The following is a 22,441-nucleotide window of genomic DNA, read 5'->3' as shown; positions in this document are numbered from 1 at the left end:
TATTGTCCAGGAAACACAAACCCTATCACAGGAAACTCCAGGCAAAGGAAATTCTACAAACAACTACAGACAGGAAAACACAGCACACCCTGTATCTGTCTATAGCAAATATACAGTGCCCTGTGGACAGGAAATGCTTTAAGAATTTCTGGGGGCACATCCATCTGCAAACAGACGTAGAGGAGTGGGAAACAGCAACAGCACTACAGGTCTGAAAGCACAAAGACCTCTATCTTCTAACAAACTGGCCTATTAAAAGGAAAGGTCACTTGCTGGCTTAGACTGAAGGAAGAAGTTCTGCCAAGGAACCCAGCAGCAAAATATGAAGATGGAGAACAGAGTGAGAAGGCGCTTTTGTTTGTCTCCACCTGGAAATCCTTTGAGAGGTGCTGCTTGGAGACTGGAGATGCAGGCACTCGGTTGGTTTCCCTGTTTTCAGGCTTCCGTGGATGATCAACACTGCAGCAACATGCCTCTTGCCCAGCCATCAGTAAATGAAAGCTAATTAACGAACACTGGATTTGTTTCGCTCTGAGCAAAGGGTACAGGCTTATCCTGAATGAGCAAGCTTTCTGAATATTAAGCTCCCACATCGTTACAAACAAGGTTGATCAGAACTTTCTATAATATATGTCCCTCAACAAGCCAATGAGTCTGGTATTACTTACGCTGTTGAGAAAGCTGGGGCTCAGAGACAGCGATAAACTTGTCCAGAGTCACCCAGCAACTGAGTGCCAGAACCAGCAGTACAACTACGTCTTTCTGATATCAAAGCTACGACCCACAATCTACTCAGCATTTCTGGTCCACCATTTTATCCTGGAGGGCCAATCCCAGTCACTCAGAGGAATATAGGAATTTTGTTTCTGCTCATCTCAAAGTTTAGGAATGACTTGGTATAAATTTCTTCCAAATTCTGTTTCCTAGATCCCTAATTTCTAAAATGGAGACTTGTGTTTAAGTAAAACGCAAAGCTTTTAAAACTCTACATCATATCATGAGTACATATTCTGGTGGCCAGAATGGAGGAGGTGGGTAGGGAAAGAAAGGCTCTGGAGGGAGCCTAGTCTGGTTATCTGTAATTTGCACTAAACGGGATTTCAAGAGAGCAGCCAGAAAAATGCACAGGTCACATTTCAGGACCACGGGCCCATCCTTCTTTAGAAAAATTCCTATGCACACCCACATAAGCCCTCTTGGCAACCTCTGATAACGACTGAAAGAGACGAAAGATTTTCTGTCTTTTGCTTTTAAATGCCCCTCAATACAATGGACTACTACTCAACAGCAAGAAGGAATGCACTATTAGTACATGCTACAACATGAATGAATATCAAAATGATTATGCTAAGTGAAAGAAGCCAGAAAAAAATAATCCATACTGTATCTTTCCATTTATATAAAATTCTAGGAAATGCAAACTAATTTATAGTGACAGAAAGCAGATAAGCAGTTGTCTTGGCACGGGGCTACAGTGAGATGGGATGGGTGGGTGGGTAGGATTATAAAAGGCATGAGGAAACTTCTGGGGGTGATGGATATGTTTATTTTCTTAATTGTGGTCATGGTTTCCTGGGAGGATGCATCTGTCAAAACTTCTCACTGTATACTTCAAAGATATGGAATTTATTGTGTGCCAAATATACCTCAATAAAGCTGTTAAAAAATAAAATAGAAATAAATAAGTGGGAGGTTAAAGGTATTCTAACCCGGAACCACATCCTTCCCTACTGACATTTCAAACTTGAGTGGTGTGTGTCTTAAAAATTATTTCATAGGCAGACAGGTATCCATCTCCGTTGTAAAGTAGGCAAATAGGTATTCATGGTGGCTTTTGGAGAAAGAGCATCATTCTGCGGACTCCTGTCTGGGTACGGCTTCCAGCTCAGAAGATGAGTCATGGAGACAGAGCATGGACCGTTGAGACCTTCCCCTAGCTGAGCACACCTGCCTGTACACATATAAGCTCTCACATGTTCAAATCTGCTTCTTTCCAGGTTCCGTGGCCAAACCCATCACTGACGCTCCAGCCCAGGCACCCCACCAACCCCCACCCCTACCATGGCTGAAGACGCGGACATGCGCAATGAGCTGGAGGAGATGCAGCGAAGGGCTGACCAGCTGGCTGATGAGGTGAGGGATGGAGACCTGGGAAGGGAGCAAAAGATGGAGAGCTGCATAGTTTGTCTTATTCAGGTTGAGGTGGGAAAAGGGCTTCTTCTCATGTCTCAGAAAAAAAAAAAAAAAACAGGAGGAGTATGACTTTGATTTCCTATATATCTAAGGGCTCTGCACACAGGAATGGGTTGGTTATAAAACTTGCATGCAGATCAGTGACCGAGCCCAAGCTTCCAACTCCTAGAAATCTAGAGAAGTCAAGATCCTCTAAGAAAAGCACTGTCTTTGGGTGTCTTACAGCCAGCGTTGTGCCAGAGTTGGCTCAATTCTGAGAGCTGGTTGTTACATTGTCCAGAACTTTGCAAGGTGGTATTAAAATTGAATTATATAAACTGACAATTGAATAGATCATATTAAAATCAAAGATAATAAATACGTCCTAATGATTTTACTACTATCTGTGCTTTCAAAGTTCTTGGCATGTGTTGTATCTGTAGTGTGAGGATACCATCTAGAGGCCTGTTACCGTGAACCTTCCCAAGTTCACCTTCAGTGACACCATGGTGTAGTTAGAAATCAGAGAGGGAAAAAGTATTTACACCACGGAATCTGCAAACACTACAAATCAGGGCTTGACCTATTGTTTTGTTGATCCTCTAGACTTAAGAAAGTGGAAAAATATTAATAATGCAGATTAAACTTAAAAGTATGAACATCCGCAGCCATCACACTATAAGCAACACAAAAAAGAATTGAGAAATCTTCCAGTATTTGAAAACTATGATTCTCTTCAGCAGAGAAGCCACTTGCATCATTGACAAATGAATAAAGTTCCAAAACATGTCTTCATTCTTTCACTTGCCTTTTATTCACTCACGTAAATGAAAATATCCACCAGCGTTCATACCAGAGCTGCTCTTGTTTTATGCGTGCTTAGCTGTGGACACAAGAGTTCAGCAAAAATCAACAAAAGCTTTCTGTGAAAATCGATTGGCTATACAGAATTTGAAATAAGGTGTTGTGTATTTTATTATTATTTATAAATTTTATGGTAGTCATCCTTTATATCATTAAAATAATACACACACACACACACACCTTTTTTCTGGAGAGCCCATTGTTAACATTTACCGGCATACCTCTGCTTACAGCCATTCTATTTCAAAAAGCAGCCTGCTGACAGTGCTTCCAGGAAAGTGAACATGCTTCATGTACCTGCAAACTCTTGTCCAAAATAAGTTTGCCATTGAAAAGCACAGCTTTTGAGAAATCACACTGGTTGCTGGATTCTAGTAATTTAAAAGGAACTTAGAAAAAAGTGACCACACTGTGTCCAAGGGGCCAGTGCTGAATTCATTTTTTCTTATCTAAGGATGAAGATAATTATTATAGCTTTCTCCTATAGACTAGTTGTTTCAAACACGTTTGATTTTTTTTCCACCCTAGGGCAACAACTTAATTTGTACTGATAAGAACTTCCAATTGTGTTTCTAGGAGCTTTATAAGAAAATCGAAGTTAGATTCATCTCAATTCATGACAAATGATATTTGCCTTTAAAATTCAATATTCCTGGTCCAGGGAGGCCAAATTAGTCCTCTGAGTATTCGAGATAATTTTTCATGCCTCCTGCACATGCAAAATTACCTTTTCGAGCTTACTTTGTCTTTGATATCAAAATCAACTTCATCTGGTTTTGATTTTATGACAATCAGCTTTAATGTAATTGCTTTAGGGAATCTTATTATGTAGAAAGCCTGATAGGAAAGAGATTGAAATTGTGGTTCAGTTACAAACTTCAATGAACATGTGATAACAACCCTTTATGTTTCCCAAGTGAAGAAAGTTTTTCTGATATTCCAAGAACTCTGGATCCTGCGCTCATAATATTTATGTTTTTTATCTTAGTCGCTGGAAAGCACCCGTCGTATGCTACAACTGGTTGAAGAGGTAAGCAGTGACTATATTTTAAGATGAACTAATCCCTTTGGCTGACATATTCTTTGCCTAGACCCTTTGCCTTTCCCTAGACCACTGTCCCATTGATTCCAGTGTGGATGTAGCTACCAGAAAGCCATATAATGAGAGAGATGCTATATTTAAGTTGCCAGGTAGCCATCAAAGTATTCACTCTCCCTCCAGCCCAGCCTATCTTCCTAGTCTCGGAAGCAGAAGAGGGTGGTATTTCCAAGTATATAAATGTTCCCAAGAAATCACAAAAACAAATCAGAACGATTTTTTAATATACGAAAGAATTATCTACATAAAATCCTCATTTGTACTGATTTTGATGCCTCTAAATTACATCTAATCTTGGCCTTCTGTTTTAAATCTAGCTACATATATCACTTTAAAAAATATGTACCCAGAGAGGCATACTTTTCAGAAATTGTTACATTTATAGTCGGGCACTAAAATTCATGAAATAATAGGAAAATCCTTTAATAAAGGGAAACATCAAGTCTAGTCATGTAAATATAGAAGCTCTTTTATATTCCTGACTCTGGATTTAACATCCATTTTCAAGGCATGGTTAATGAATCCGTGACTATTTTTAAATGGGTGAAATAGGGCAGACAGCAATAATGGAACCAAAAGGGCATTTGCAATAAACCTCATTTATTCCAATTTGGGAGAGCGGCAGTCAACCAGGAAGAATAAATGGATTAATTGAACTTGTCCGTTGGGAGAGATGAAGTGGAAAAAGAATGGGATGAGCTATATTTATCTTAACTGAATAAAACAAGTCTAATCATTTTTATTCAGTGAGATGCTGTTTTATCTATGCTTTGAAAATGCTTATCAATGTATAAATTCATGTGTGGTTATCATCTTTAGAGATCTTGGGGGTTTTCTAGCAGAATGATCAAATGAGCCTACTTGCCTCATGCTACTGTAAATTGCTTTTGCAATGACATGAAAGGAGAAAAGTGTCAATTTTATAAGGCTAAAAGGAAGGGCAGCCGCCTCTTACACTATGGAAGCCAACATTTTCCCTTACTTCTGCAGCTTCAGCTTCTCAGCTAAGAATGGAATATAGCTAACTGTGAATTGCCACAGGACGGGGAGGAGAAGGTGGCAACCAAGAGCTCAGAGGACCCCTGGGAAGGGTGGGGTGTCCACTGAAGGAGATCTATTATCATGAATAATGACAGTTTGAGCCTGCAGCGTAGCACAAACTGGCCCTCACAGGAGGTGGGCCAGCAAGGGGCCCTCAGCAGCACAGGAAAGCAACCTTCACTCTCTTAATGAAGAGAGATGTTTTCTTTGTGCTGTCCTGGGACTCATGCAGAAGTACTTGAGGACCAGAAAGGAGGCAGATATTCTAAATCTACTAGTGTCGGTGAGGCTTTCAGAATCCACATGTTGCCCCTCATCTTGTCATGAGAACAAGTAAAAGGAACAAATCTGAGTAACATCCACACATGAGCTCTCACCGTGACAGGAAGGAAGGGAGTCCAGAAGTCAGCTGACATCATTATCTTGATTCGTGTTTATGACCTTCAACCATGGCCTCCAAGCTCATATTTCATTTTCATTTGTGTGTGTGCACATGTGAAGGGAGTTTCTAAACTGCAAAATCTATCACCAGTTTGCCCACCTGTGCAATGTTGAAACTGCCTAGAGCACAGAAAGTGATGGAGGAATGCATCCAACACACTTTTCCCAACTTAGCCTTTTCCCACACTTAGCCCCTCCCCCATCAGAGTCTTTGGGCCGCAGAGACTTCTCTTTCTGTGTCTTAAATTGCAGGCAACGTTGGCCAGTCTTGGAAAAGGAGTGTCTGCTCTAATTTATTCTGGAAAAAAAAAAATCTCAGAAGCTCTATTAATTGAAGTAGGATTCTCAAATATTACATTTTTGTTTTTCCTAAAGTGTTTCTCGATCAAGCATGAAGTTGCATCTTAGAACAGGGGGTGAAACAGATGGATGCTGTCTCCTGCCTCTAACACATGAGAGGAGGCTATTAGACTTTCCATCCTTAGGAAATTATGAGTAAGGCATTATTAGACTAGATTGATTGCTCTTATATCCTCCTGGGTTATCTTATATTGATGGTCAAACTTCCCTTATGTCTAGGGCATTGGCCAGTCAGATGATATTCTGCTTTCAATCAGGAAGGAAATTCTCTTTAAAGAGAATCAGCATTAAATATTCATCAAGGGCAGAAATCATTTGGAAAATCTGAGCATTGAAATACTAGGATCTTGCCCATGATCCCAAAGTCCATCAGTGCCATATAATTTGAATTGAGCTGAATGCTTATTGAAATTCAGTCTCAAAGACAGGAAAGGTTACTCAACTTGTGAAGTTTCCCTGAGGCAAACAATCCCACTTTCAGTGGAATGTATAGGACTTTGTGCCATCCCTCATGGACTTTAAGGTGTAACAGAGTGGAAGGCATGGAAGCTTGGTTTTTAATAGAAGCCATCATCAGTGTATCAAGGACAATGTAAAGTTACACAGAGATCAGTAGAGAAAGTTCAGAAAAGCTGAATACCATACACACATAAAAAGATTAGAAATCACATAACACTTGGTTCCCAGCCTGGGCCTGGGAACTGGCTCTTTTGATGGATGCATTTCAGCAAATATTTATGGAGTGCCTGATGCTGGAGGTGGAAGATCAAAATTGATATCATGTAGAAAAACAGATATGAAAATAGCTCTCCAAATTCAAGGCCACACCTGCCTCAGGAGCACAGAGGAAGGGACAATGAATTCTAGAGGGAGAGTCATGAATACTATTTGATTCCAGACAAAAAAGTTAACTCTGCTAATACTAGCTGCAGGAAATGAGCTCTACATGTTAATGCCTTGGGCTATAGAACAAAGCCAGGAAAAGCCACACTGCCCTAGGGCAGGCTGATCCAAAAGCCCCACACAGAGCTTTCACGCAGTGGTGGTTACTGAGGGCTCCCCAACATGTATGGGTGTTTCAGCATCTTTTCTTTTCATTCCAACTTATCTTTTGAAACACGTTGGCCACAAGAAGAAAATAAGCATTCTAAAGCTATGTCTTTGTTATGCCAGACTTTGTACTAAAGGTGGAAAATTCAGGCTGAGCAGTTGTTTTCAGGTAGGCAGTTGTAGGGATCTTTTGGAACTCTCGCGGTTAAGAGAGTGTCTGGACTGGCCTAGTTTTAGCTCAGGTGTATTGGACTTTGGGAAAAGCATTGCAGGATGACAAAAGACTTTAAAATGTTCTATAAACATGGTCTTAGATCATCAGCAAGAAAAAAAATAAGAATAGAGAAATAAAAAATAAATGAAAAAAATCAGGGACTTCCCTGGTGGTCCAGTGGTTAAGAATCTGCCTTCCAATGAAGGGGATGTGGGTTCAATCGCTGGTTGGGGAACTAAGATGCCTCATGCCATGAGGCAACTAAGCCCACGTGCCGAAGCTACCGTGCCTACGCACTCTGGAGCCCACACACCACAACTAGAGAGCCTGAGTGCTGCAACTAGAGAGACGCCCATGTGCCACATCAAAGAGCCCAAGCCCGCGTGCTGCAACGCAGATCCCATGCACCGCAACTAAGACCCAGTGCAGCAAAATAAGTAAATAAATAAATATATTTTTAAAAAGCACTGACATCTCCAACTCCCCCTGTTCACAGTTAGACAAGTTTCCCAGGGATCTTGAACAGGAACCAGGAATTGAGCTAAGACAAAAATAGAACAACCTCCTCTCCCTCCTAGCTATTAAAACATAATACTCATTAAGGAATCAGAGAAAGTAACATTCTGCCTCCCCCAAGATATCGTCCCATCCCTGTCCTTCTCTCTTGCCATCCTAGTTCCTCCAAAGGACCGCCCAGTTGTTTTGATAAAAGTTGTCAGCAAAAAGTGGAGCCAAATATAAGTTCTACTATTTATTGAGAACCTACTATATGCCAGCAACTGTGCTCAGAGTTTATTATCTAATTTAATCCCTGCAGTCACTTTTTCTACTGCTTTGCTCTCCATTTTGCCAAGGAGGAAATTGAAGTCCACAGTGATTAAGAAACTTGCTTGAGACACACAGCCACAAAAGACAGAGATGAAATTCAAACTCAGATCTACCTGATTCCAGAGTGTGAATTCTTACAGCATTTCCCTTACACCAGCAACTCCCACAATATTTTAAAATTTTTTGAGAATTCCACAAAAAGCAAAAGGATCTAAGAAAACAAACATAGCAGCTCATCCTAAACTGACAGATTCCACACAAATGAAATCCTTTATCTCAGTTTTTGAACCATGGCCTCCAGTGGAGTTGAACCTGTAGAAGCTTTTAGGTTCTGTAGCTTATTTTGTCTTTATAAATCTTGGGAAGTGAGGGAGCTGTTTCTGTCCCCATCTGACAGCTGGGAAAGCTGAGACACAGAATGGATGACTCTAGAGCAATAGAACTGTAAAGATAAGTCTAGAATTCAGAATTACTGACTCCCAGATGCCAGCTCTGTTCACTTGACCAAACTGTTTATCATTCTGTGAAGCACAGTTTAGAAGCCAGGCATTTGTCTGGCCCTTACCTTAGTGCCTGGGGCAGAGTGGAAGCACAATAACCATTTAGTGAAGGAATGAATGAATGAACAAACTAATGAATGAGTGAGTGAATGAACCATCCTAGCAACTACCCAATCTTATTTAGCATCTCTATCCTTATCTTAAATATGGGAAAGCATCCTGAAAGGTCAAGTGACTCTTCCCCAATCTCAAGACTATTAACTGGCTGAGCTAAGAACATAATCTAGCATTCCTGACTCTCTGACCTGTGCTCACTGCTTCTGTTCTCCCAAATTGGGGCAAACTCTTGGTGGTTCTGTGAATCATTCCAGCACTGAAACATTTAGCACCAAATTGAACAAAGAGGAAATTATACTTGCAGAGGAAATTATACTTTATTTTATTTATTATATAAAATAAATGGGTAGAGCAGAAAGGGTCAACAGATGAGAGTTGAACTGACTAAACTGAAGTCACTCACCTGTTTCTCACCCTCCATCCCAAATAGAACAGAACAGAAACCTCGTGCATAGCCTTGAGTTGGATCCTTAGAGAAGAAGATGCTCTCTGAGATGACTCCATCCTCACTGGAACTTGCATTGTCACATCCATATGCCTGAATGAGCCATCTGCTTTTTACAATTTCCTCTCATAAACAATGGCTAAAATTTGCAGAAAAGGGTCATAGAAATTGTTAAAATACAGTCTAGTGTAGACAAATGTCCATTTATAACACATTGAAGAACAAGATTTTGAAATGTCTTGTGGGGTCTAGAATCTTGCTGCTCAATGTATGGCCCTGCACCAGCCAGCATTGCCGATCTTGTTCAAAATGAAAAATCTCAGTCTCTACCCCAGTCCTACTGAATCAGGATCTATATTTTAACAAGATGTTTTCTATGCAGGGAATTCATATACACATTAACGTTTGAGCAGTGGTCTAGAAACTTCTGGTGGTAGTCTGTAATGATGATATTTTAGTTTGCCCAGATATCCTGCTATAGATGCATTTTGTGAAGGTATTTATTTTATTAACCCTGGTGTAAGGCTAACTATAGGCCAGGCACCGTTCTAACATGTGCCGCCTATTAATTCATTGAATTCACATAAGAACTCAATGAAGTATGAACTATAATGATTGCTGTACTACAAATGAGAGAACTGAGGCACAGAGCAATTAAGACATTTGCCCGAGGTCCTGCAGCCAGGAAAGAAAATCACCAGGATTCCAAGGCAGAGTCTAGCTCCAGAATCTGTGCTGTCAATGACTCCTGAAGTCATCCTGAGCCATCACTCTCCAAACTACATCCTGACTTTGCAACTAAAACTTATCAAAATGTGTTCAACCACTAATTTGAAAAGATACATGCACCCCAGTGTTCATAGCAGCATTATTTACAATTGCCAAGGTATGGAAATGACCTAAGTGTCCATCAAGAGATGAATGGATAAAGAAGCTGTGGTATATATATACAATGGAATACTATTCAGCCCATAAAAAAGAATGAAATTTCGCCATTTGCAGCAACATGGATGGACTTGGAGGGTATTATGTCAAATGAAATAAGTCAGACAGACAAAGACAAATACTGTATGATATCTTATCTGTGGAATCTAAAAAACACAACAAACTAGTGACTAAAACAGAAAAGAAGCAGACTTACAGATATAGAGAACAAACTAGTTGTTACCAGTGGGGAGAGGGAAGGGGGAAGGAGCCATAGAGGTGTAGGGGTAAAAAAGAGGTTCTTATATGATTACATGAAATCATGTATGTGAAAGTTTTGAAAATTATAAAGCACTATACAACTTAAAGAATCTTTCATTCCATTTTTTTAAAACAAGCATAATAGGCTTTTCTGTCTGGTAGAGTTAACTGCACACGTTCTCTGAAATGGTGAGCTTATAAAAGCTCACAGAAATAATTTTCAGTGTTTTATTTTATTTTTGAAAGCACTATTGGAATTAAATTGTTGAAATACTGTTAAAAAAAACAAAACAAAACACTTTTGTTGACCTCCACTAACATCTCTCTCTTAGGTTAATGTAAGTCAGTCGAAAATAAATGGGGCCATGAGAGACGTATTTTAGAATTTGTTCTAGGTACCACCATGAGCTTTTCTTGAAAAAACAATTAATCCAAACTGTAAGCACGGCCATTTAATATCTATTAATAATCACCCTATAAAACGGAAGGTCTTTACATAACTAGTTCCTGGAAATGATGATTATGAGCAATGCAAATATCTCTGCTCCTTTTTTCCCACCCACCAACTCCCACTCCCCTCCACTAAATAGTTCAGGGCTGTTTGGTTTATTTAGATCATAAGGGGTGAACAAAAAAACTGCAGTAAAACTTGTGGATGAATTATTTTCTCACACCATATTATTGTGCAGAATTTCAGATTTCATTAGAAAAAGCCCTTATTTCTCATCTGTCATTCCCTTTTCTAAATCTTGCAGAACTTCTCTCCATAGAGAAAGAAATGGAAGATTGAATTTCCTTTTGAGCTATGTTTCTCAACCTTTGTGAAGCTGTCATCCTTTTTGATAAACCTAAAAATCTCACCACCACTCCCAAGATTCTTACACATCTTTTCAGTAGAGCACCCCTCCCCAATTCACCTAGGGAAACTTTCTGATCTATCTGCCAGAGAAGATTTAGTCTTGAAGATTTTGAAAGATTTGCTTTCTGTGGTTGGTGTTACAAAAACTATAGGCATCTTTATTTTCCAGATATAAAATCACACTATAATATTAAGTATGTGTATTTCAAGTCCATGCCAAGCCCCATCCCAAGCCCCACCCCATGGAGACTGAGCTACATACCCCTCTTCTATCTGAGAATCACTGATGAAGCAAGTCCACAGGTGACCCACCTCTCTGAGTTCCTCCCCAGCCCCTAATACTCTCCGCCATATTTCCTCCCTCTTTTTCCTTTGGTCCTTCTTCATTTTCCATATCTAGGGCTAATTGTCCCCTTACTGATTTCTCTTTCTCTCTTTTCTCTCTCTAACTCTTTTTCCACTTTGCTACCATTATTGGAATGTAGAGTAAAGATGCTGGTATCAGGACTTTGGTTATGTTGGATGAACAAGGAGGTAAGTTCAGATTTCTTCAGTAAGAACAATTCCTCATCTGAATAAAGTCCATTAAAAAATGATTTGTGCATCTACAGGTGGCCATTGATGTGTGTTATGCACATATATGTGTGTAAGAGTTCTACAGTTTTTATCTTGCTTTTTTTCTCCTTTTTCTGTTGAAAAGATTGGTAAATGTATGGAAATGTTGAGATCTTCATGGTTGAGTAAATGGTACTACACGCCCTGTTATATGTGTTGGGGTAATAGAATTTTGAAGGCAGAAGTCATTTGTTTGAATTTTTAATGATAGGATTTTGGAGAGTTTGAGAATTCTTCTCCTCATCCCCAATCTTTCCCATAAATTTGATGTGGTAATTCCTAAATAGAATGAGAGAATAGTATACCATATTGTCCATTTCTTTTGACCATCCTAATTCAGCATCTGGCAATATTGATTTCCAAGTCATTATGAGAATTCCTTGAATAACTGGAAGCTGTTTTTAACAGGACATAAACTGAGGGAAATCACTGTAAAGTGGAAAATTGAACATTTAAAATATTTGAACTTTTTCTTTTAATTATTACGGAAATACTAAAAGCAGTGAACATCAGAGTGCCAACATTTTAGTATAGCATATTTAGTCTACAGTGGAACCTAGAAGGGTAACACCAAACTTTTTTTCTTTGATTTATACATAGAATCATACAGCAATGATTTATTTAATTCTAGCCACAAGTTAGTTACCTGATTCCATTCTGAATTCTTATCATAATAATCAGGTTTAGCAGAATTTTTTCTCTTTATGTATATCTTACAAAGACATTAGAAAACTCTTAACAATCACGAGAAATTTTTTGTCAAAGATAAAAATATAAAATTTTCTACAACATGGAACACCATAAACAAACTCCAGGAATAAACCTCAAACTGGGGAGGTGGGGACGGGGCGGGAAACTGCCTTACGGATAACAGACATAAGGCATTTCCCTAAAATACAGAGAGAACTTGCATTTTATCAAAGAAAAGGACAACAATATACAAGAAACAATGGATGTAATATGTAAATCATCAGTTTACAAGTAGACAAATGAAACCATGCTTCACCCAACAACAGTAATGAGATGCCACTCTTTAGCAGATTGGCACAACTTCTTTTAACTGATAACAATCAATGCTGTGAATATGTTGGGAAAACAGAAACTCTCAATCTACAGATGGGCACTGTTGATCGGTACAAAGTTTAAGAGTAATTTGATAATATCTCCAAATTTTGATGTGCACCCATCTTTGACCAAGATATTCCACTCATAGAATTATATGCTACAGATATTCACTGACAACTCCGTGAAGAAAAATATACACGCCTTACCTGTAATGGTGTAAAACTGGAAACTAAATGTCTGTCAGTGGGGAGACTGACCAAATCAATTATGATATGGCCAGGAAAGAAATTCTGCATAAAATGTTCTGCAACCTTTACAATATATGAGATCAATTTTTACTAACTTCTGAAGAATTACAGCAGGGGCAGGGAGGGACTGAAGGAAGGTGTATTATTTGGGGTCCTCTGGGAAACAACTGCTAAGAATCAATTAGAAGTGTGTGAGACTTCTTAAGGAAATGTCTGCAGTGGGTGAAGGGGAGAGGAAGCAGGAGTAGGCAGGGAGAGCCTTTGGACTGTGATGCGGGCTTGACACTTGTGAGAGGAGAGGGGAACAGAAGGAGGATTGGATAGGAAGAGCCTCATTCTGTAGTGCTGCTCTGAGAAAGTCTCAGCCAGACTGATAGGCAGCCCAGGAGCAAAGACAACCCAATGGAGCAGCCCTGTGACGGGCAGGGATGCCTCCACTCTAGTAAATTGTGCTCAGCTGTTGGCTAGAAGCATCCCAGGGAGGGCATGGCTTCCATGTAAATGTGGTAGATCCCATAGGTGCAACAGCTGGAGGTGTCAGCTAACTACAGGGTCTCTCTTGAAGGGAGATCTGAGGGGTACACCCTCATGGCTGCTATATAAAGACATTTGTTTCTATATTATTTATTTGTATTGAACTTTTCCAATAAATATACACCAACTATTTTTTTTTAATCCGAAGAAAATTTTTAAAAAAAACAATTGAACATCAATCCCAACACTTCTCCCCCCATTTTTAAAATATAAATTGTCAAAATTAAAACAAAAATAATGGAGCCTAGTGGAGTTGTATTTTGAAGGAATTACAATAGCTGTGGCAGTCTTCAGAACTCTCCAGATGAATTTGCTATAAATCATAAGACTTGCTGGCTTGATGTGTATAACAATGTCCCAGACTTTGAAACTCAGGACACAGCAAATCATTGCTTTTTTAAAAAATTTATTTAATTAGGCAGCAGGTGCCCATACAGAAGAGTGGTACCTCATTTGCAGAGCTAAATTGATACATATATACTCAGGTAATAAGAAGTTCTATCTTATTAACTCTTTTAGTTAATAATTTGCATGTGAAGAGAGTAGAAAAGGAGCATTGCAATAGGAGAAAAAGTTTGAGAAAGGTTCAGGATAATACCATTTTCTCCCCTAATTATAAAGCATTGACATGAAAAAATAATATATACAAATCTGAAGTCAAAAAGAAAGTGAATAAGATATTGAGTTTCAAATTTCATTGTACTTTGATGAAGAAAATCTACAGGAAAAATTTGCCAACATCTTTACATTATTCTCTGAGAAACGAAGTAAAATTGCAGATTGCCCCCACAAGATAGTTAATGTTCTCAGCTAAGACATTTCGATTGTGGCCACACAGCAATAAATGCTAACTTCTTGGTTGAACATATTTCCTAGGATAACCTGGGTTTTACCAGATGCGTGGTGAATAATTGATACCGATGAGAAGCATGCAACTGTAAACCCTCAAAAGTGGGTAGCTTCTGCCTGGTCTTAAATGCTACATGTTCCATTTATACTGTAAGAAGAGATTAGAACTTTTGAAATGACTGATGAGTCAACAACCATCTTTACTGCCATTGTAAATGCATTTTGACACTGCATATGCTGTGTTTAGTTGTTTAGATCAGTAACTGCTTTAAAATTTCTCTCCAGTTATGCTCTACTAATTTTGTCTTTGCCTGAACACCAAAAGTGTTGACTGCAACTGCACAGAAGTCTCAAGAAACAGCCATCCGCCTAAAGAGCCAATCCAGGTTGTCCTGCTAAATGGTTGTGCTAGGAAATTCCTTATGGGATTCTTGTTTTACACCCAGGTGTCAGGAGACACCAAGGAGCACTGAACATGACAGATGGCCCTGAAATGTCCTACGTCCTTGGACTTTTCTTGTCTCCAAGAGAAATCCCCATGAAAAACCCCTAGCCCTAATGTGGGATGATTTAACCTTTCACTTCCATATCTCTTGTTCCCTTTGTTGGTCTTTGCTGGGTTATATGTTTGTTTTGATGCTGAAAATGCTGCTCTTGGGACAATCCCATGGGAACGGCTACAAACTAAACAGTGAAATCTTTGACCACTGCCTGGCAGAGTAAAGGAAAAGTAAACCCTCATCCACAGAGCCTGCCAACTTTCTTAAAGGGTTCATGGCACTACAGGGTAAAATTTGTGAAAACATCCCTCTTGCTAAAGTCCACTCACCAATATCTCTTCTGAATGACTAAAGCTGCATTGCCCAATAATGGTAGCCCCTAGTCACGTGGTTATTTAAATTTATTTAAATGAATTTCCATATGGTCATCAATTCTAAGGAAAATGGAAATCATGTAGGCAGTATCTTGTAATTGGTTACACTCATGAAGGCTTGCACATTGGGTCAATCAATAGCATTGACCTCTTGCTATTCTTCTGCTGTTTCTTTTTTTACTAGATTGAGGATTCTAACGGTCCCATGCTGCTTCACTTACGTAATATTAGTAGAAAAGATGTCTAAACTTAGATCCCTGAGCATCCTGCTATTGGTGGATCCATTACAAATAACCAGTCATCCAAATATCATAGCAAAAGAAAGAACAAGCTCTTGCCCCAACATATAGTGTGATGTACTGGAATACCTCCCCAATCCCAAATTTTATTCCCCTCCCAGTCTCCAAGAGTAAACAGAAAACAGCCAGAAAGTAAGTTTAGGGAGGTAAGGAGCAGTCAACCCTAGACACTGCATTGCATCAGCTTCTCAGATCCTGCTGTCTACGCAAGAATGGAATGAGGATATTGATTGCTTTCAAGCATTTCCTGAGGAAAATCTTCACAGAAATCATTTAAGTGCTGTGAAGTCCCAATACACCAAACATATCCACAAACGTAACTCAGTAACACTCTTAAAATTGACATTATTGTGAGCTCCTGCTATGTGCCATAGCACTGAATAAAACAGGCAAAAATCCCTGCCTTTATAGCATTCACATTCAAAGAGGGAACCAAAAAAAAGAAAAAAATTAATATTATTGTCAGAATATCTGTGACAAAATGGTTCCACAATATTTTTTAATTTCTTTTTAAATATTTTTATTTCTTTTTTAATTTTTTGTTTATTTTTTAATTTATGGCCATGCCATGAGGCATGCTGGATCTTAGTTCCCTGACCAGGGATCAAACCTGTGTCCCCTGCAATGGAAGCGGTGGAGTCTTAACCACTGGAACCCCAGGGAAGTCCCACAATATTTTTTTAATTAAGGATTTGACTTATAATTGTGTATAACGAAACATTCAACCAATATTGGAGCAATAAAATAGTTTTCTGAATCAACTTTTCTGAAAGAACTCCAGAATTCCTATTTGCTGTGATCTTTGCTGAACAAACTGGCAAACCATGGCCGAATCCCGCTCTCAGAAATAGGGATTTGGACCTGCCTGTTTGTTTTTATCTTTTAATTTGAATTCTCTGGTTCAGAAATTCAACACTTGTGGGCCAGTTCACTTTTATTTATGTTATTTTCTAATCCCTGGAGACACAGTGGGTGGGGATCTTGAAATGTCAGAAAGTTATCTTAGCTGAAAATATTAACTCAAGAGAAATTCCTTAGGAAAGGCAAACACCTGAATGTGTGTCCCCATGCCATAACCTGTGCATATGACAGCTGTCATTAGTTGAGTCCAGCAAGTTTTCCCTCTGAACCCAGATGCTTCAATCTCATCTCAACCCAGCTCTCCAGGAAGCCATTAGCAATTCCTCGATTGGAATTTGGTGTCCCTATTCTGTCTGTACTTAACATAGTTCTTGTTTTGAGGATATTGGGCTCCTTTCCCCCCAACCAATCCCCTCATTTGATAGTTAATTTGATCTACAGACTAATTTATTGCATTCCTTAAAGGAAACTGGAATGAAGTCTTCAGAAAAGTACAGAATTCCTTGGTTTGTAAAGAATTGTCATCCATTTGTTTTTTAGCCCCTTTAGAGATTTTTCTTAAGCTATTACTGTACCTATATTTATTCAGCAAAAGTTTGCCAGCACTGCACCCTTATTTCCTCCGTCTAGCCTATGCTGGATAAACATTTTGTTTTCCCCTGTCATTTGAAAAGCAGAGCAGAGATAGCAGATTCTTAATAAGCTGAATTCTATTCCTCAGCCCCACAAAAGAGAACATAATAGGCTCTTATTTTCCAAATGGATAGTCTCTCCAGTTTGGGCCACTAGTGAACCTAGCTTAGTTTTCTGGAATGACAATTTCGACTGGAATGACAATTTAATGTGAAATTGTTTTTAAGTGATTATGTATGCCCTTAGACTGGAAATGTATTTACCAGTTTTATTATAATCATGCCTTCCTTCCCAGAGGTGTAGGCATGCATGCATGACAATATAGATGAAAGGAGGAATAGAAATGTAATTAGGTTTTGTAAATAGACAGCCAAGACATCCCATTGCTGTCTTAATGGTCTTAAAAGCTGTTTTAAAAATCCCTTCATGGAACTTATAGTTTACTCAGTTTGATGACACAACTTTTGAAAAATTAATCAAGTTGGTGTATGTTACCCTGGTGACCTAGAAGTATAATTCATTTTTATGGGTATTGATCTATGTCTTAGGTATACTAAGGTCAGCTTTCCTGGCAGTGATGACTTGGTACTGTTTTATGTTCCAATCCATCACCTTCCTCCAGAGACCCAGGCATTCATTTTTCCCATGCTCTGCCTGGGGTTGGGGTCTAGCATTTCCCATTGTGGAGAATGGGAAATCAGGGTCAGAGAAGTGAAATGCCTTCCAAAGCTTTCATTACAAGGAAGTCATAGGATAAAAGGAATTTAAATGTTCCACTACCTATAACATTGCCGTGCTGATGTTGCTTTTCTTAGAGCTTGTGTTAATTGAGTATTCAAAACCAAGAGCTGTCCATGGCCTGCCTTTGACTAGAGAGCCACTGCTAGGGGGAAAAACTGTATGGTATCCAGTGATAGTTATCACTGTAGTTGTTATTTTTCCCAAAGAAGAAGGTGGATTATTTTCTACCCTTAGCTGGTTGAGGATGCTTAAAAACCAAAAGACGGAGACCTGTTAAAGTTGAAGCAGACACTTTCTCTAGTAGCATTACATCTGAATGCCTGAAACATAAACTAACATGCTGTTTTCTTTCTCTTGGGTTTCACTGGTGTCTGAGTAAGTGAATATGCTGTGTTGTTTTCCTGGACCCTCAGAATCTAACAGGCCTACCTATCCCATCCCATCGTATCTGCACTATAAACTATTTGAGCATCATTTTTGTTCATTTCCTTCCACCCCTGGCTGCATAGGGGAGCAACAGCCGACTCCAGCAATGCATCCTCTCGGACAATGCATTGTAATAGCTCTCCTTCTTTTTCAAATTCCGTTTCACATAGACATTTCTCATGTTCTGTTGGAAACCCCCCAAAAATTCATTCCACACTGTCATCCCTTTGTCCTAACCAGAACAACTCGATCGTGTCGAAGAAGGCATGAACCATATCAACCAAGACATGAAGGAGGCTGAGAAAAATTTAAAAGATTTAGGGAAATGCTGTGGCCTTTTCATATGTCCTTGTAACAAGTAGGTACTGGGTACCAGCTCTAATCTGTGGCGTCCAGTTTTCTTTCTTTCTTTTTTTTTTTTTTCTTTTTTAATGTCAAAGTGAATGTCTGAAGTTTTGTCTTTTTTTTCTTTGTCCTTTTTCATCTGCTTCATTCTGTGGGGATAAAATACTTGTGTTTAATCAGAACAACTGGAACGCATTGAGGAAGGGATGGACCAAATCAATAAGGACATGAAAGAAGCAGAAAAGAATTTGACGGATCTAGGAAAATTCTGCGGGCTTTGTGTGTGTCCCTGTAACAAGTAGGTGCTGCCTGCCTGCCTGAAGCTTTGGTTTCCCAAGGCCCATCTCCAAGCCTTGACAAGCTCATTCCTGCTGGGTGCAAAGGCAGGATGAGTATGTGGCATGCAGAACAGATCAATACCGTCTCCAATGCATTCATCTCATAGCATAGATGATATTAGTGGGAGTTACTGTTGATGCATTAAAAATCAGGCATACTACAGTGAAAGCTTCACTGTCAGCAACTTTTACTGATGAACGTTTCAACATTTTCCAGAACGTGTACCTCGAGACAGAGACTAATCTCAAGAAAGAGGCGCTTTAGAGAACATAAAATCCCATAAGAGAGGGATTTTATGTTCTCTAAATCCCAAAAGTGAAAATTGCAGATTTAGAAAAGACTGTGGGTAAGTTGGGAAGATGAGAAACACGTATCAAGGTCTGATTTTTCAGAAGCAAAAATAAGAGTTAATTTGGCCCAAACAAGCATTTCATAAGTTAGAGAGTATGACAGCAATTCACCCTTTCAACTGCCCACCAGTTGACAAATCGTGTCAGTGGTTAGCCCGTAGATGCCGCAGCTGCACCCAACTCAGAGGCAATGAGTCCTTCAACAAGAAGTGCTCAAGCCTTAGCCAAATTGGACCCATCCCTCTCCAATTCTTCCTCTTGGAAGACCTCCCTGTACACTGGCCGAAATGTTGAAATGTGTAGATTTTGCATGCACAACATCACAAAACATTCAACTATTAAGGTTCTGCAATGCTTTTTCGGAATGTAGCAGAAATGTGACATGTGGTTATAAAGGTTTGCAACAGAAGGAACCTGAAAATAAGGGTTCTGGAAGGTAGTCTCCTTTGACTAGCAGTGGAAAAAAAATGCATGAGCGGATTGTCCAACATGCATTTGGAAAATTAAACCCGTTACCCGATCCCCTTCACCCCTCCCACTTCCCTTTGAACAGAAGCCTTTTTCCTAAAAGCTCTCCTGATCCTAGCTTTTAGAATAGAAATTGATGTCATTTCTAGCTGATTATATGACCATTCACATCCTTTAAACTTTGAGGCTGATTTAAAATATCCCACTTCCTGTTTAGGAGGGGGAGGGGCTCAATTTACAAGTAAATTTAAACTTTTATTTTTTCTTTCTTTAAAGAATGATCTACAGTAAAGCCTGATTAACTGGAATCTAGCTAACTGGAACCCTTGAGTATATTTATACTTTTGCTCCTTTCCACTTTTAACAAAAAGAGACAAATGAACAAGGAGAGAACAAATCCCATCAAGGATTTTAAAGTGTTTCTCTTTAAGGTCAGTCTAGGCAGTTGGCATTCTTTCACTCAGTCTCCATTCTATATAACTTCTACATCCAATAGGACCAAACAGTAAGAGCTGAGCTGCAGAGGAAAGGCCATCAGACACATCAAGAGAAACCATAACCAAGGAATGATTTGATCATGTTCACTGCCCTAAGACTCTGAGGCAGGAAAGTAGCTCAAGAATCTAACAGATATTCAACCATCACCCTCGAAATAAAATGTACCGCCATGGCCCACTGCTAATGAAGAAAGTCCAATAATTCACCAAAATGACATTGCTAAGCATTCCAGTTAGTCAAGATTTAACTGTATATCCTTTTCAGTGGCCACTTGCCCCCAGGCGCGATGTCTACCTGCTTTGTGATGAATTTCACAGGTACATTTTCCCCATCCATCAACTGTGTGTGGAGAAAAGGTGGAGGCAGGCCCCCTTCCCTCCCTGGGATGGATTCTAATGTTCAGATGAAATGACGACCCCTATGAATTCCACATACCGGTTGGCAGTAATTCCTTATTGCACAAGAGACCCTAACTGAGCTTCAAAGCTTGACTGAAGTGTTCCGTATTGTGTGTAAATAATGCTTTAAAAACCATGTGTCACAACGCAGTGGCTGGTGGTGCCCTGGACTCTCTGAGGGCTTCGCCCTGTCTCGGCATGTTTCGAAGGACTATGGTAGATGTCCGGCAGTTATGTGAGTCTATGTGCAGCATTGTGGGTGCAGTGATTCGCCTTCGTTCAGAAACGCAAACTTTCCCACCCCCTTGACTCTGCCAAAGATGGTATACCAGACCTTTTACATAGCAGAAAGCATCACAAGGTCCATATAACTTCTGTTAATGTGAGGATGGAGGAGATGGGGATTTGAAAAACAACAACAACAACAAAACCAGACTCTATAAACTCCATTCAATTCGTTTTTGGATCCTATCCCACTAAGTGGGCCCCTGGTTCTTTAGAGCAGTGAATTCTGACTGCTCTAAGGCTGTGGTATTATACACTAGATTGTGAGAGTTGCTGAAATTCCATTTGTACAATTTTCCAATTTGTCTCCAAGGTTTCTTGGTCCCTAATCTTCAAATATTAGTATTAGAGCCAGTTTTAATAAATGGCTACAGTCCTACACTAAAAGAAAAAAAGGTTAAATTCTGGTGTCTTATAATAGAAAATGTAAAAGTGGGACCAAAGGAAGTTCTGTTCTTGGACTAAAAAGCGTGTGGTTTCTACTATGCAAAGAACCTAAAAACATCTTTGATTGCTCAATTACAACACACCTACCAAAACATGCTGCACCTGTTTCTATTGGGCACAACAGGTATGCCTGGATTTTAAGTTTTTCTCCAAGGCAGCTCAGTGAAATACGGCCTACGGAGACCACACCAGTTCCAGACCACTCTCCCCCACCACATCCCAGGACAGTTTGAAGTAGGAGTCTGTAACCACTCCCATCCTGCCCCTCAGCCCAACAAAGAAGCTATTGAACTGCGTTTCAAATCCTCTTGAAGGCTATTACTGTCCTGCTGGTGCCTTTTTTGAGAATGGTCAACTTCTGGAGTAGTTTGGCTTAAATGAGAATGCTTCACTTTCTACTCATGCCTGTAGCTGGTGCATGAAGAAGATGTAGAGGGATTTCCCTTTTTGGTGCTAGATGGCTTGTTCTCTCTTCTATTTTCCTGCATTCATTTCACTACGCTTCTTTTACTTTTTGTCTCTGTGGACAAAGGTTTGTACATCGATTCTGGATGTATGGTAACTGTTTGGAAGTACCGATATATTATCTAATTCAAATCATTCTAGAGGCAACTCACAGACCATCACGCTTGGCCAACCACCAATCCTTTATGTTCTCCATGCAGAGTGGGAACGCTTGTTTCCACACATGCGTTGGGGGAAAACAATTAAGCAGGGAATCTTTGCATGATGGTGTGTAAAAACTTGGTCCAGTATGTTTTTCTTGATGACAGTGTGTTCCTGTGGTGTGATGTACGCACTCTACTTGGCAGTCTTGTTTTGTGTCTGTCTGCCAGTATGTTTTTTCTGTGTGTTTTGTGTCTCAAAATATAACTGTGTCATTGAAATAGAACTGAATGTTCTCCAACTACCTTAATCCTTGTCTTAAATCCAACTAAACTACAAAAACAAACCAAAACAATAACAATCCGCGGGCAAAGGTTGCCATCTT

The 22,441-nt window shown here is 39.5% G+C and overlaps 1 protein-coding gene across 2 annotated transcripts in view; it reads left to right on the top strand.

The window, feature by feature from the left end:
• SNAP25 (synaptosome associated protein 25) overlaps nucleotides 1–22,441 on the top strand; it is a 79,483-nt gene that overhangs the window by 47,717 nt on the left and 9,325 nt on the right. Inside the window, exons 2-5 of one of the 2 annotated variants that reach the window (XM_065892223.1) lie at nucleotides 1,998–2,133; nucleotides 4,025–4,066; nucleotides 11,661–11,709; nucleotides 18,846–18,963. In XM_065892223.1, the coding sequence (XP_065748295.1) occupies nucleotides 2,062–2,133; nucleotides 4,025–4,066; nucleotides 11,661–11,709; nucleotides 18,846–18,963 (281 nt within the window). In that variant the 5' untranslated portion in view covers nucleotides 1,998–2,061. Of the gene's footprint in view, nucleotides 1–1,997; nucleotides 2,134–4,024; nucleotides 4,067–11,660; nucleotides 11,710–18,560; nucleotides 18,679–18,845; nucleotides 18,964–22,441 lie in introns of both variants that reach the window. The other variant, XM_065892222.1, reaches the window with a different exon arrangement.

Source organism: Phocoena phocoena, chromosome 15 (assembly GCF_963924675.1).
Source record: "Phocoena phocoena chromosome 15, mPhoPho1.1, whole genome shotgun sequence".
Taxonomy (NCBI): Eukaryota; Metazoa; Chordata; class Mammalia; order Artiodactyla; family Phocoenidae; genus Phocoena; species Phocoena phocoena.
This window is presented reverse-complemented; position numbering and strand designations above follow the sequence as displayed.